The sequence below is a fragment of the Gavia stellata genome, chromosome 1, assembly GCF_030936135.1.
Source record: "Gavia stellata isolate bGavSte3 chromosome 1, bGavSte3.hap2, whole genome shotgun sequence".
Taxonomy (NCBI): Eukaryota; Metazoa; Chordata; class Aves; order Gaviiformes; family Gaviidae; genus Gavia; species Gavia stellata.
Window position 1 is genome coordinate 30,689,788 of NC_082594.1, and position 13,309 is coordinate 30,703,096.

General features: G+C 43.8%; 2 protein-coding genes across 2 annotated transcripts; both read right to left on the minus strand.

The window, feature by feature from the left end:
- Positions 1-3,167: 3,167 nt before the first annotated feature.
- On the minus strand, positions 3,168-6,887 carry KCNRG (potassium channel regulator). Its single transcript, XM_009810602.2, has 2 exons — positions 5,348-6,887; positions 3,168-3,420 (listed from the first exon to the last, which is right to left on the minus strand). Exons 1-2 carry the CDS (start codon positions 5,923-5,925, stop codon positions 3,168-3,170), a joined length of 831 nt encoding a protein of 276 aa, XP_009808904.1. The 5' UTR covers positions 5,926-6,887.
- Positions 6,888-7,516: 629 nt separating this feature from the next.
- Positions 7,517-12,987, minus strand: TRIM13 (tripartite motif containing 13). Its single transcript, XM_059836140.1, has 2 exons — positions 12,960-12,987; positions 7,517-8,816 (listed from the first exon to the last, which is right to left on the minus strand). The coding sequence occupies exon 2, from the start codon at positions 8,811-8,813 to the stop codon at positions 7,584-7,586; it is 1,230 nt and encodes a 409-aa protein (XP_059692123.1). The 5' UTR covers positions 8,814-8,816; positions 12,960-12,987; the 3' UTR covers positions 7,517-7,583.
- Between the last annotated feature and the right edge of the window lie 322 nt (positions 12,988-13,309).

Consider the following 13,309-nt stretch of genomic DNA (forward strand, 5'->3'; position numbering starts at 1 on the left):
AGCTCCTGGTTCTGTTGTGTGCAAAAGCAGGACCAAGTCACCAACAATATGCTCTAGTCCAGCAGAGATCGTATTGTGAGATACTAGAGTTGACTTGCCTGCCAAGATTCGGGTGAAAGTACTCAGTTTAACACATAACCTGGTTTTGACCAGAAGGCTTTTAAAATCAGTCAGACTCATAGCTAATCTGGGCTCCCATCAGCCAAATTCACTCCTACTTATACAGCCCTTACCTTCTGTGGAAATGCACCAGCATGAACCACTCTGCTGATGATATATGACACAGTCTGCTCTCTGCTGCATTGTTGCCTGTTCGGGACCTCAGAAGGGAAGGCACAGTAGAAATAGCAGCCACTACTTCTTCTATGGTGCCTGCAGGATGCACTGCATACCACTCCAGAGAGGGCACAGAAAAACTGCCATCCTGGTTCAGCAACACTTTACAGTAACATAAACAGTCTTGCAAGGTGGAGGGCAGCAGCTACCCAGGCCAGCTGAAGATCCTCCTAGTAAATTGTTGCTATTTTTATATTCATTTGTCTGCAGACAAACATACTTTTACCCCTTCCTCCGTGACTACTGCCATTTAGTTGTAGCTTGAAGCTGCAACACCTGTAGCTCTACCATCGCTGCTTCCACTTTCTGTACAAAGAAATCCAGGAAGGTGCTTTCCTTTGAAGAACCTGCTTAATACCAAATTATCTTCAATTAAAAGTCATGGTTATCCTACTGGTCTCAGTCAGACACTTTCACCAAATTTCTATCAGGTTACTGACACACACGCGTGCTTTCACACTTTCTTTAGCAATTATCAGCTAAAAAAAAAAAACCCACACCAGCCAAAAGCATTTTGTAAGAGCCTAGTCATGCTCCCTGCAGGTGCACAAGTTACAGAAGGTGACACTTCTCAGTTCAGTGTGAAGTAAGAATAAATGCTAGGAGAACTTTGGGAATCCAAACTTGGTGAGAGTCAGGTGCTTCGTTTCAAAAAGACGTATAGTCTCACAGCACGTCGTTACACAAGGTCAAGGTAAAGCATGTATGGTTCTTTACAGGACAGGAACTTGCACTGGTATGGTTTTCCAGAGCGAAAATATTACATTCATAGGATGATGTTTGTGCTGAATAAAAATTAACCCATGAGGGGAACCAGAAAGTGTTCAGCACTAGCCCATCACAAGTTTTTACTGAAAAGGTTGTGCCAAGTATTAATTTTGCCAAAGACATGGAGCATGAGTGATGGCATAGTTTAAAACTCCATGGCTTTTTAAAAATGGAAATATTTCATATTTTCTTTCACTTTATTTTTTAAAAAAAGTAATCCAAACTTCAACTTTTAAAGTGGCTGCTACAGCAATGAAAATAAACTCACTACTACTTGCGGTAGGTGAAGTAGCCAAATTGTGTTACTACAAGGGGTTCTAAAACTAGTCTCACTTAGTTTACACTGCTGCAATCAGCGCTCATTTAACGTGTGGTGTTTAAATACAGCCTCAAGTCCATTTTTTTCCTCTCCCTGTAAAAAGTTGCCACTTTTATCTTGTGTTTCTTGCTATTCTTGGTAAGTCTCTTCAGCAACTGACTCACTGAATACTCATCATTATTGTTTTCAGTTTTATCCCAATTTAAGGAATGAGAACTTTTCTGGAAACTCAGTACACGGACCTCAAAATGAACTCAGAAAACAAGTAACATTGTCTTTGTAGTGCAGCAACCTGTTGGGACAGTCGTCCCATACAGCCTGTCTGCTGTGTCACCCGGATGCTGCCATCAGCAGTCTGACCTCAAAGTCCACCGTGATAGGCCTTCTGACACAAACCTTCACAGCAGGTCTTCACAGAATCATAGAACAGTGCAGGCTGGAAGGGACCTCGAAAGATCATCTGGTCCAACCTTTCATGGGAAAGGGAGCCCAGGTGAGATTATCTAGCACCCTGTCCAATTGCATCTTGAAAACCTCCAGCAATGGGGATCCCACCACATCCCTGGGGAGGTTGTTCCAGTGAATGATGGTTCTCACTGTAAAAAAGTCTTACATCAAGATGAATATGAACATATTGACATTATTGACAAAAAAATCCCATTTAAACGGAAAGCACCCACTCTTACGTTCCTGAACATTTATTACATTATATAACCTGTAAGCAGTGTAGATGTAGTCCCATAATCACATTCTTCTCAACCCAGAAAGCTCTACAGGACCTCACTGTTGCCGCTGAACTTTGAACTTCAGAACTTGTGTCAAGCTAAAATGCACTACAGCGGTAGCCAAAGAAAAGAGGTGTCCGTAGTGGCACCACCAGTCTGGCAAGATCCATTTCACTGAAACTCCTCAGGGCAAGAAACAGATGGGTGATTCCCACCACCCACCCCCATTTTTAAGTGCTGCAAATAAAGCAATAAATTCACATTTTAAAGCTAATGAAAAGCCAGATCTAATTAGTCAGCCAAGAAAGCCCAAATGAGCTCTACTTGGCTGTTTGTAACTTTGGAAAGATGGTGTTTTATCAACAAGTGTCACATTCAAATAATGAATCCTTGAAGTTATAGCTACCTTCTTCCCCTGCTCTGAAGGGAGGACAAAAGATTCTTCATTATTAAGGCCTCATTAACTTACTTCTCCTGGTACCTGAGCTAATTTTGGCAAGACAACTTGGGATGTTTCTGTTACATCGCTTTCAGCTAATCACAAGAGAATCAGTGTTTGTGTATCTTTTGAAAGTAGAAGCAATATTCAGTCATTGAGGTTTGCATTCCTCCTCCAGCCACTTCTACAAACTGTTGGGATGACAGTTATATCAAGCTGTTATTTCTTCATGTATTATCATGTACTTAAAATCTACTTACAGATTTTCTAGAAGGAATGGCTGATTTTTTGCAAGTCCCAATACAAATTTGAGTCACAGAGAAAAACATAAACAAGCCTTGAAAACACTGGAATCTGGTCCACAAAACCAGTATTGAATCTGTGGTTCTTTTATTTAGAGTTGAAGAGGGTGGAGCAGTAAAAGGCAGGAAAGCAATTTTTTTTCCCGAATACTTGAAAAAAAAAATATTGTTTGTTTGTTACTTCCCTCAATAGTTGCAGTTTCAAACAAGCCAACAAAAAAAGGCCACGGGTGCTGACACACCCCTCTTCCACCTTCAAAAGATGAAAGGAAAAGCCTTTATTTCCCTTTCTGCGCTTGGTTTCTCTTTGCCTGTGCTACCCCGGAGCTCCCTGGGGTTTGGGTCACCGTGACAGTAAGGCCTGCTGGCCTCTTCATCCTTTCAAAACTGTAGCATTCGACTTTTTCTTCACTGAAGACTGTCCTGGTGCTTATGAGGCGAAATCCATCTTTGAGTAAAGTGTCCAGCAGCAGGCCTAGCACATTAGAACCATTAATCAGCTTTCTATTATCAGGCTTTATGGAAACATACCTAAAATAAGAAAAAAGCAGTTACAACACACTTTCATTGTTTCTTGAAGGATGGAATCAATTTTTTTTTAAAACAAACCAGGTCCTCAGATGGTGCAGGTCAGCACAGTTGCACGGGTTTACAGCAACCAAGGCTCCAGATATTTTTTCCTCCTTTGAGGACAATTTAATTCTTTCCCCCATTATAAGAATAGTAATTCTCAGTTCATCCAGTTACATGTTGGGGAAGAAGCACTTTTCTTTCACCCCCACCCCAAAACTTACTTTCTTAAGAAATAGCTGTAATAACCTCCATCTCATTTCATTTAATGGAGGAGAGGTGAATGGCATGTTCTATATAGTGCTGCAAGTTTTTCAGGTAAGAGTAAATGATGGAAAAGACAGAGAAACCACATTCACCCCAATAGCATCGCTTTTCATTACACGGGATCTCTCTCTACAAACAGTGACATTTATTGCAAAGTTACCTTGTACAGCAGGTCTTGTGGTAACAAGTATGAAAATCATTTTCACATTGCCTCAAATGATTTTACGTGATATAAAGTACAGTTTAAGAATCTACCCAGACATTTCAAGGAACAGAAGTCAGGTAAAAACACTATTACAAAATATATAAGCTGACAGGGGTGAAACCATTCCACGGTCCACAAAAAGTACACCGAACATTCATGGAAAGCACAAAAAAGGCAAAAGAGTCCATGTCACCATGAAGACTAAGTCAACAGAAATTCAGCAGGCAACATAATCAAACTTCATTTGTTTCATTAATCGGGATAAGCTTCTCTATTGATCTGCAATGGAAATTTTTTACCAAGTCTGAAGAAATAAAGGAAAGAATCAGGAATATTTTCCCCACTATTTAAGTTGCCATAACCTGCTCAACCAATTGTTAGTCCATTAAAATTAGTAATACATCATAAAATTAAGGTTTGGCACATAAATGTATGTTGCTCTGCAAATGCAAAGTAGTTTTTCTTCTACTTGCTTAGCTAAAGAAAGCTAGAAGAAAGGTAAACTTTATTGATTTTTTTTTTTTTAAATAATCAAAGGACTGCTGTGTTGATTCATATATTCAGAGAGAATAACCCTTTTGGAACTATTTCAATGAAATTTCCATAAAATTCCAGATGTTCTAACAGCCACAGAGGACAAATTAGGTTACACTTTCTTATACAGTAAGAATGTGTCTCCATACAATAGAGACATCCAGCAAAAGCTCGTTTAAAAAATGTAAGTTGTCATTAGAATTCGAAACTGCTATCACAAAAATCACTGATATACAGTAATCTTAATAAAAACAGAACCTGTCTCTGAATTCAAAGAAAACCCACTGTGTAGCATATCCCTAATAATCTACCCCTTCTCCCTCCCCCCAATAAAAGGCTCTACAAAAGCTTTCAAGTCCCTGAATTGCAATCTTAGTTCTACTGATGTTTTCAACCCTGTTTAGGCATTCTATTTTTCCTCTTTTCCATATGAAAGTCTTTTGGACCATGAGCTAGTGAAGATTTTAGGCTGCTTCTCCAGTACTTCATTCCTTATTTATTTTGTTTCCTTTGCTTCATTTTACTCTGTGTTTTTCAAGTCCTCTAGAAGGTCATCGATGCCATGAAATTCTAAAGCCAGGGAGAGTGAGTGAGGAGGAAAGGGCAGAGAGAAAGACCCAACAGAACTTGAAAACCAACATCAAGAACAGTATTTTAGAAAGTTGACGAACAGGCAAATCAGTGTAACAGAAATTAAACTGGGTATTTCAGAACTAGAAAAAGATTACATTAAACTAGCAGAAAGAAGGAAACATATTTCTTTTCTCTCAGACAGCCATCCGATAGTTTCTTTAAAATGAGCTTTGCTAGAATGCAGTGTGTACTTCATGAACTAAATCACAAAGACATTTCCATAATGAGAAGTCACACTAGGGAGAGTACCTGGCCACAAACTGGTCACCAGCAGAGTAGTCAGTACCACACTGAAAAACCACGTCGTGATGAGAAGGCCTTTCCAAAGGAAGTGGAACGAGTAGGTTCTGAGAAGGAAAAGGGCTGTTCCAGCTCTGTCCTGAGTGCTGCCCTGTAAACACAGTGATCTGTTCAGCTAGTGTCTCAACAGTGGTACTGCAGGAACCAAAGATCCGGAAAAAGGCCTGCATCTCTTGGAGAGAAAAACGCACTTCCAAGATCTCCAGCCTTGGCTTCAGTAAGTGTTCCTGGCTCAGGAGGTCGGCTAGAGGGTAGAGCCCATAGAATTCTGCTTCTCTCTGCAGCCTCTGATGGTCTGAGAAATCAGTAGGTAAGGAGACCTGGAGAGTCCTCAAAAAGTCCATGATGTAACTAAACAAAGTTCCATCTCTGTCCACAAAAAATTCTCCATTCACCAGTTTAAATTCCCGGTCATCACCATTCAACATCCGTGCTAGCCTGGACTCAGGGAACTGCTGCAAGGTAGAAGCCTGGGTTACAAATCTCACACCTCCCACACTCAGAACGACCACCTCTCGATTACTCATCACTATCTCAGCCACTCAAGAATTGTAACTCTCTGATCTATGTGTTTGTGACTTGATCTTTCCTAAACTGCAAGGCATCTGCAGCTGCAAGAACCATTCAGTGCTTTTAGCAAGTGTTTGGAGTGAGGTGTGGAGCAGCAACAGCATTCCCAGGCAACAAAGATGTAAATATCATGTACAATAGTTTTGTTTGCAGGGTTTGGTTGCTTGGAAACTTTGATTCTTGGAATTTAATGTTTTATTTTTTAAATGAACAGCTTGCAAGGACTACTGGAAGACAGTGAATTGACTGTCACAACTTATTAAACCTTGAGAGAGGCCAACGAATGTCCACCAAATATGGCACACATTATGTTTGTTTCCCGGAAATGTCAACTAAATGTTTTCATTCTATATATTGCTGTTCATAGGACCACTGCAAAGAAGAGGTTAGATGTGCTTCAAGCAATATATTTCAGTATCGTATGCTCTTGAAGAAGGGCACTTCAGAGAACTCAAGCTTACAGTTCACTTTAAATCACTGTTATCCTACAGTCAAGTCAATACACTCAGAAAACTCAATTAATTCCTGAAACAAGGTACACGAAAATACAGTAACAGTAAAAGAGCCTATATATGTTCCAATGCTAAAGCACTTCCAAACACCACCAACACCCATACTCCTGCCATGTTACACACTCTGTTCCAAGGAATCATCCCATAATTTTTCCTGGCTTTCGGAATTACAGTCTGGAGAGACAGTGAGGGCCAGGAGACAAACTGTTTACCTGCCACCCTTGCAGGGCTAGAGTGCAAGCTGCCTTCTTGTGGCTGACCGTGCCTGCCTTTCTGTTTACATTAAGGCCACTTTTTAAGAAAGTGTGGCTTCAGAGAAACATGGATCTAAGACAGATCAGTTACCCCAACAATTTGATGTTGGAAAAGTAAACTGCAAGGTATGTACTATCTGTGAAGTACGTACTATCTTGTAGCTTGTTCTTCTCTTATCAACCTCAACTGATTTCTCTTTACCCCTGGAATTTATGCTTGCCCTGAAGATATACTTTTGTATAGAACATGTAAACAATAGCCAGTATCTACAGTAATCTGAATGCACAGCATAATTACAACATTTGGTTATACAAAAAAATACATATATCTACTTCAGTGAGAAGTAACATCCTCAGACAGAAAGAGGTTCCAGAACGTGAATGATGCACTCTGTATTTTGCAGTGGAAGGGCAGTCCTCAAGAAGCCTCTCAGTACAGCGCCCTTCTCAATCACAACTGTTCTTCCTCTTTCCAAACCACTTCCCAGTTAGAAAAAAATTTAACTATGACCTTTTAGCAAGTGACACTTTTTATCTTATTCTACAATCACATTAAGATTAAACTAAGTACACAGTTTGGCCCTGTATTTTGGTAAGAAAAATGATTTACAGTGAATAATATTCCCATAATTACCACTGAAAGAAGAATCCAGAAACAATGTGTTTTTCAAAGCTCCATTTCATCTTCCAGTTTATCAGTGCTCAAACTATGTGAACAGTATGATTGTTTTGAAAACATTGTGAATCTCTGAATGTTTTCACTGGATGTCTTCAAGAACCAAGTCATTTTAAGAAGTTCTACATTTTCTTCACCAGATCTCTCTTAGTTCTTGTATTTCAGCGTGAACTTCACAACAGTTTATATTTGCACACAAACTGTGCAACATTATCCAGTACAACCAACGTATAGTTTTTACACTTTTCTCTTAGAAGTGAAGCTCCATCTGTCATCTGTTCCCAGTAAAAGACTGCATGATCTGCTATGTCCACTGTATCTGCCAAATAGGACAAGCTAATTGTAAAGAACTGAGATTTCCAGCACTGGAGATTGTCAACGACTGACTCCACAAAGGACATTCTGGTGACAGCAAGAATAAGCAAGCAAATAAGAGAGGTCACTATAAATCTACGCGAAAAGACTGAGGGAATCTTGAATTTAAGAGTGTTGTTTTCCTGAGGCAAGGAAAGTTTGTCCACATCAACTAGTTTTATTCCGTTCCACTGGCTGGTATCAAAGCTCTTCATTGTAGGGCTGATGTCCACACTGGAACAAGGTAAAGGGGTCTCTTTGAGCACCTTTATTTTTTCCCTGAACTCCTGCATCTGTTGCAGAAATATAATGGGTTCAGACACATCTTTGAAGGCCTCTGCGATGTTAAAAGCCATCCGTTGCTCTTGCAGTATTGTGTTCAGTTTATTGATTTCTGGATCGTAGGCCTGCATCACTGCAAGCTTCATGGTCTCAAAGTCAGAGAGAATCTCATTTCGTTTCTGCTCCAGCGTGTGCTGCAGCTTCTCAAAGAACTCCTTCACTTTGTCAGAATCTTTGGTCAGCATCTGCAGAGCTTTCCTCTTGCTGGTTTCTAAGGTATCCAGCCGCGAGAGGGCATCCCCACAACGCCAAGTTTCAAAGCCCTGAAACAGGGTTTCAAAAGCCCGCTTCTCCTGGGAATAAGCTTCTTCAATAGAACAGAACACATGCTTTGTATGGTCACCACGGGTGGCACAAACCCCACAGATCAACTGCATGTCTGTCCGGCAAAAAATATTAAGGGGTTGCCCGCTGTGCACTTTGCACACAGGCATTTTCGGAGTTACTTTGATTTTGTTATACTTCTCCACAATACCTTTCAGAGAATAGTTGACTTGCAAGCTGTTGACTCCAGTAACAGGAGTTTCCTTCCTGCACGTGGGGCACTTGAATGGGGATGGCCTCCAAAGCACATTCCGCACGTTTCCCTCAAGAATTCCTTCCAGACACTTTCTGCAGAAATTGTGTGAACAGGGCAGGACACGAGGATCATCAAACAGGCTACAGCAAATGGGACAGGTGAGATCTTCCTCTAGGAGCTCCATCATATCCTAGGAAGAGAAGAAAGATGATAACAGAACTTATAAAATTTACTTCTCCTCCAAGGAAACCATGAAAAAAACGATCTCCATCCGAGACACGGCTCAGTGAGAAAAGGATCTACTTTTTTCTCCAGTATCCTTAAGGCAGAGCCTCAGCTGGGTTTTTGCAGCCAGCCCAGTTAGCTGTGGTATCTGGCCACCAGATGGCAGGCACAAGAATGGCTCAGTGTTCAGGCAGAACCATTTTTGGACTCTCAACTAGAAATGCTGGAAAAGAAGGCTTGCCAAACCCAGCAAGGACTCTGAATGAAAATACCTCATGTACTCGTAATAACAGTTCAAGACTTACATCTTTCCTCACTGATCCAATACGCAGAAACTGGATTTTCACAAAAGATACCCAGCTGATACGGCCTGCTAAGATTTTATTACTCTCTACTCGCTCAACTCATCCAAAGCTTACAGTTCCAAACCCCATGCACCACTACTGTAAGAAGGCAATATAAAAGGTGACTGAAAAAGCCCAGCTTCAGAATTTCTTCAGCTGCAGAATACGTGATGTGGCTCTTTGCTCTACCTGCAAAGCCAAAAGTGAGTCACCACTCACTTAAAAAGTTAGCTTTTCTCTTGCTCCTGCAATATTTTTAAATAACCAAGGGAATGTGTTATTCTTGAGCTGTTCAACACAAAGTTAAAATACTTCAAAGAAGAGTTGCCCCAAATCCTTGATAATTCATCATGAAACAAAACTGTTAACCATTTTTACCCATCTGCAGTCTCTGTTTCCAATTCCATTCTCACAGCATTCATGCCTCAGCAGTTTCCTTCTGTGGACAGGACCTCCAGGAAGAGGATTTATCATGTAATTCTTTCTACTGGAAAGTCTCAGTGAAGGGACCCAGCGCCCTACCCTCCCAGTGCCTCTAACCAAAGACAAGTTCTCAGATGCAGACACCTTTTAACTTACAGCATGCTCTAAGAAAACAAATAGCTAATAAAGACCAAAATGGGTGACAGTTGGTATTAGCCAAAACTCTCAAAAGCTTAGTTTTGAGCTATAATTAGAAAGATGCTTCCCTCGTATAAATTCCTTCCGTATCATACAATTCGTATTCATATATATAATAAAATTCCTTTTATAAATTAAAAGACGTATCACAAAAAAGAGCATCAAAGTACTGCTGTGACAGCAAGGCATATGAATGAGCTCTTCTAATTAGTTTTGATGTTGTTACTAAGTTTTCTGTCCCCCCCAGAGAAATACAAAGTGGAAAACGTGGGATCCAAGAGGAGAGCTGCAAGGGAAGATCCATGCTGCATGGGACAAGAGCAGCAATAAAATCAATACCAAGGATCCAAGGAAAGCAAGGATCACTACAGGGAAGAAAGGTGAGGTCAATTCTGAGTTTCTTTCACAAGAGGACCGATACAGTCCCAGCAAGACTTCACAGTAAAAGCCATTTTTGAGAGGTGTAAGCAAACCTCCCATGCTTCGCCAGTGACGAGGAGGAGGGGTATTCCCCGTGCTTGTTTGGATAAGGTGAGTTTGAAAAAAAGTTGCCAGCTTTTCTACTCAGCCTCAGGACTAAGGTCATCAGGCAAAAGAAGCCACCACTACAGCTAGGGACAAAGCCCCAGAGAAAAGGTCTAATGACTCCATTTACCACCTAAGGTTTCCTATAAGACCACAGATCCCATTCAGAAACTTCATTTTCTGTGAGAAGAAAGTGATTTTGAAGCACATCTCAATGCCAGAACAAGGAACGTTTCTCTTTCGTCCTCTTCCTACTGCTAAAAAGAATGGGATGATGGGAAAACAATGATTTTGCCCCTATACTCTTGAGTCTTCCTCTTTATGAATAGCTCTCTCTTTCCAGCTTTTACTCACAGCTTTTAGCCATGATAGCAGCACAAAGATCAGTTTTTCTCATGTGTTAAGGGGCTAATAACTACAAAACTAAAATGACAGTTCTCCATCTTTTAGTAAATGGAAATTCACAGTGCAGAAAATATTTGCTCTGGTCTGTCTCCTTTACCAGGGAGGATTTTACTTCTTAGTTAGGGAACTGGAAAAGCAGCTTTGCATGCCTTACAGTGAGGACTGCAAACCACTGCAGAAAATGCTTACTACAACACGTTCCATCAAAATTGCAGGACAAACATTGAAGACTTTCATGCTCCTAAAAATACAAAAAACATACACAAAAAGGTTTCATGATCCAAATAAAACTGTCCTGTTGCATTCCAACCCCACTTATCCAATTAAATAATTATGTTTTATAAATATAACTGAATTTCAAAACCATTGTATGACATCATTAAATACCCTGGATTTTAAAAAAAGAAATGGGCAAGTCTATGAGCTTTTTTTTCCCGCTCTTACAACACCAGTAACACCAAACCAAAAATACTGAAGACTTGTACGACTGGTTAGGACAGCTGAACTTCTGTCTTCTTTAGGACGTTAATTTAAGAGAGTAAATTGCCTGTGGATTGAAACATCCCTTTGTATTAGCAACTTGGTATTTGTGTGAGGAACTACGGCAACATTTCAACTTCTCCATTGGGAACTTCTCTGTGTAACTTCTGATCCAGGTCTGGATGGCCCTGGAATTCCCCACTCGTAGCACACGGACCAAAAGGCACAGTGGTTTCTTCCTTCACCTGTGCTACATAAACTCTCTGGGTACAAACCCAGCAGATGTCAGCAAACCCATCAGAAAGAGCAACTTGCACAGTTTTATCATTAGGAAGAAGAATGGCAAAACAAATCAAACCATAAATGCAAAACCCACCACAGCAGCTTTTTCCCACGCTCCAAAGAGAAATTCATCTAGCATGCTTCTCAGCACAGAAGTGGGGTTTATCAGCCAGCAGCAGGCTGAAAGCAAAACCAAAATTTCACCAAGCTTCAAACAAAACAAAAAAATAGCTCTTGAATTACACGTTTCCTGCAACGGCGTGTAAGTATTCTTAAATAAAACTTGACTGAGTCAGGCTGCATTTCCACAAGCAGTTGAGCCAGGTCTCGTCTCCCTTCCTTCCCAAGGGCCCCAGTCCTTGTCAGGACCTCCTACAAGCAATTTCACCAGCCTTCTGTCAGACTGGTGTGTTGAATCAGCCCAAAAAAGGGTCCCGCGCAGATAAGGCTGGAGGAAGGGAGATGGGAGCTCCTCCTTCCAGCAGAAATGATCTTTACTCTGCTCACCCCATTGAGAGGAACCGCAACCTAATGGAGGGTCAGTGTAGACGTTTTAACACGGAACGATTGACCTCCAGGTACAGTAGGTATCCAGGCGGCCAAAAAGAGCTGAGGAAAGTGGCCATGCTTTAAACCCGTTATTTGACGGCCAAGGTTTTTTCCAGGACTACCAGGTAGATCCAACACCTTTAGCTTTCAGAAAGCTAGAAAGGCCTGGAGAAATAAGCAATTCTGGTTCAGTGCAGATACAGCCCCACGAACACCGTTTCATCCACACGGTTTGACAATCTGGCGAGCGCAGGACGCAGGGGCAGCGCCAACGCACACTCCTGCGCTCCCCTCCTTGTCCCTCTGTCCGGGCAGGAGTTCCCTCTCCGCTTCTGCCTGCCAGGGAGGGGTCCCCGACACCCGCCTGAACGATGGCATTCCTGCCAGGCCCGGCCGCGCTCCCCAGCGGCCGGCCACGGCCTCCCCGGGGTCACAGCCGCTCCGCCGGGCACGGCTGCTCGGGGGAGGGCGGCCCTCGGAGTCACCCTGAGCCCCGCAAAGAATAAGCCGGCAGCGGGGCTTACGCGGGAGGAGGGCTGCGAGCGAAACCAGCGGCAACGGCCGCGGCCGCAGCCGCAGCGTCCCCGCGGCGGCCGGGAGCAGCCCACCGCGCCGCCGCCTGACAATGCCGCGGCCTTCACCCGCCCAGCCGGGCCTGCCCTTCCTGCCGCCGGCGCCCCCGGCGCGGCCCGCGCCGCCACCGGCCCCCGCTACTCACCATGCCGGACCGGGGCTCGCGGGGCGTCCGGGGCAGACGGAGGGAGCGGGCTGCTTCGGCCGCCCACGCCGCGCGGCGCCGCGGCCAGCCCCAGCCACCGCCCCCCTCCGCGCCCGAGGCTGCCGGTCGCCGCTCCCGCCCCCCCCGCCGCCCGGCCTGGCCCGGCCCGGCGCCCCCCTCTCACCTCGGCGAGCCGCGGCGGCGCGGTCAGCGGCAGCGGGCGATGCCGAGAGCCGCCATCCGCCGGCCGCCCCGCCGCACGCCTCTCCTCTCCTCACCGCGCCCCGCCGCCGCCGCTCGGCCCCGGAGGGGTGGGCAGGCCCCGGCCCCGGCCCCGGCCCCGGCCCGCTGAGGCGATCGGCCGAGAGCTGCTGCCCGTCGGCGCGGACGGGGTGCGCCCACCCACCTTGGCCAGCGGCCGCCGATCCGGCCCCGGGGCAGGAGCTGCTGCGGCTCTTCCTCCTCCGCTTGCCTGTCAGCGGCAAGGAAAGGCGCCGAGGCTGCCAGGAGAAAGGAACGGGCGGCCTCGCAGCC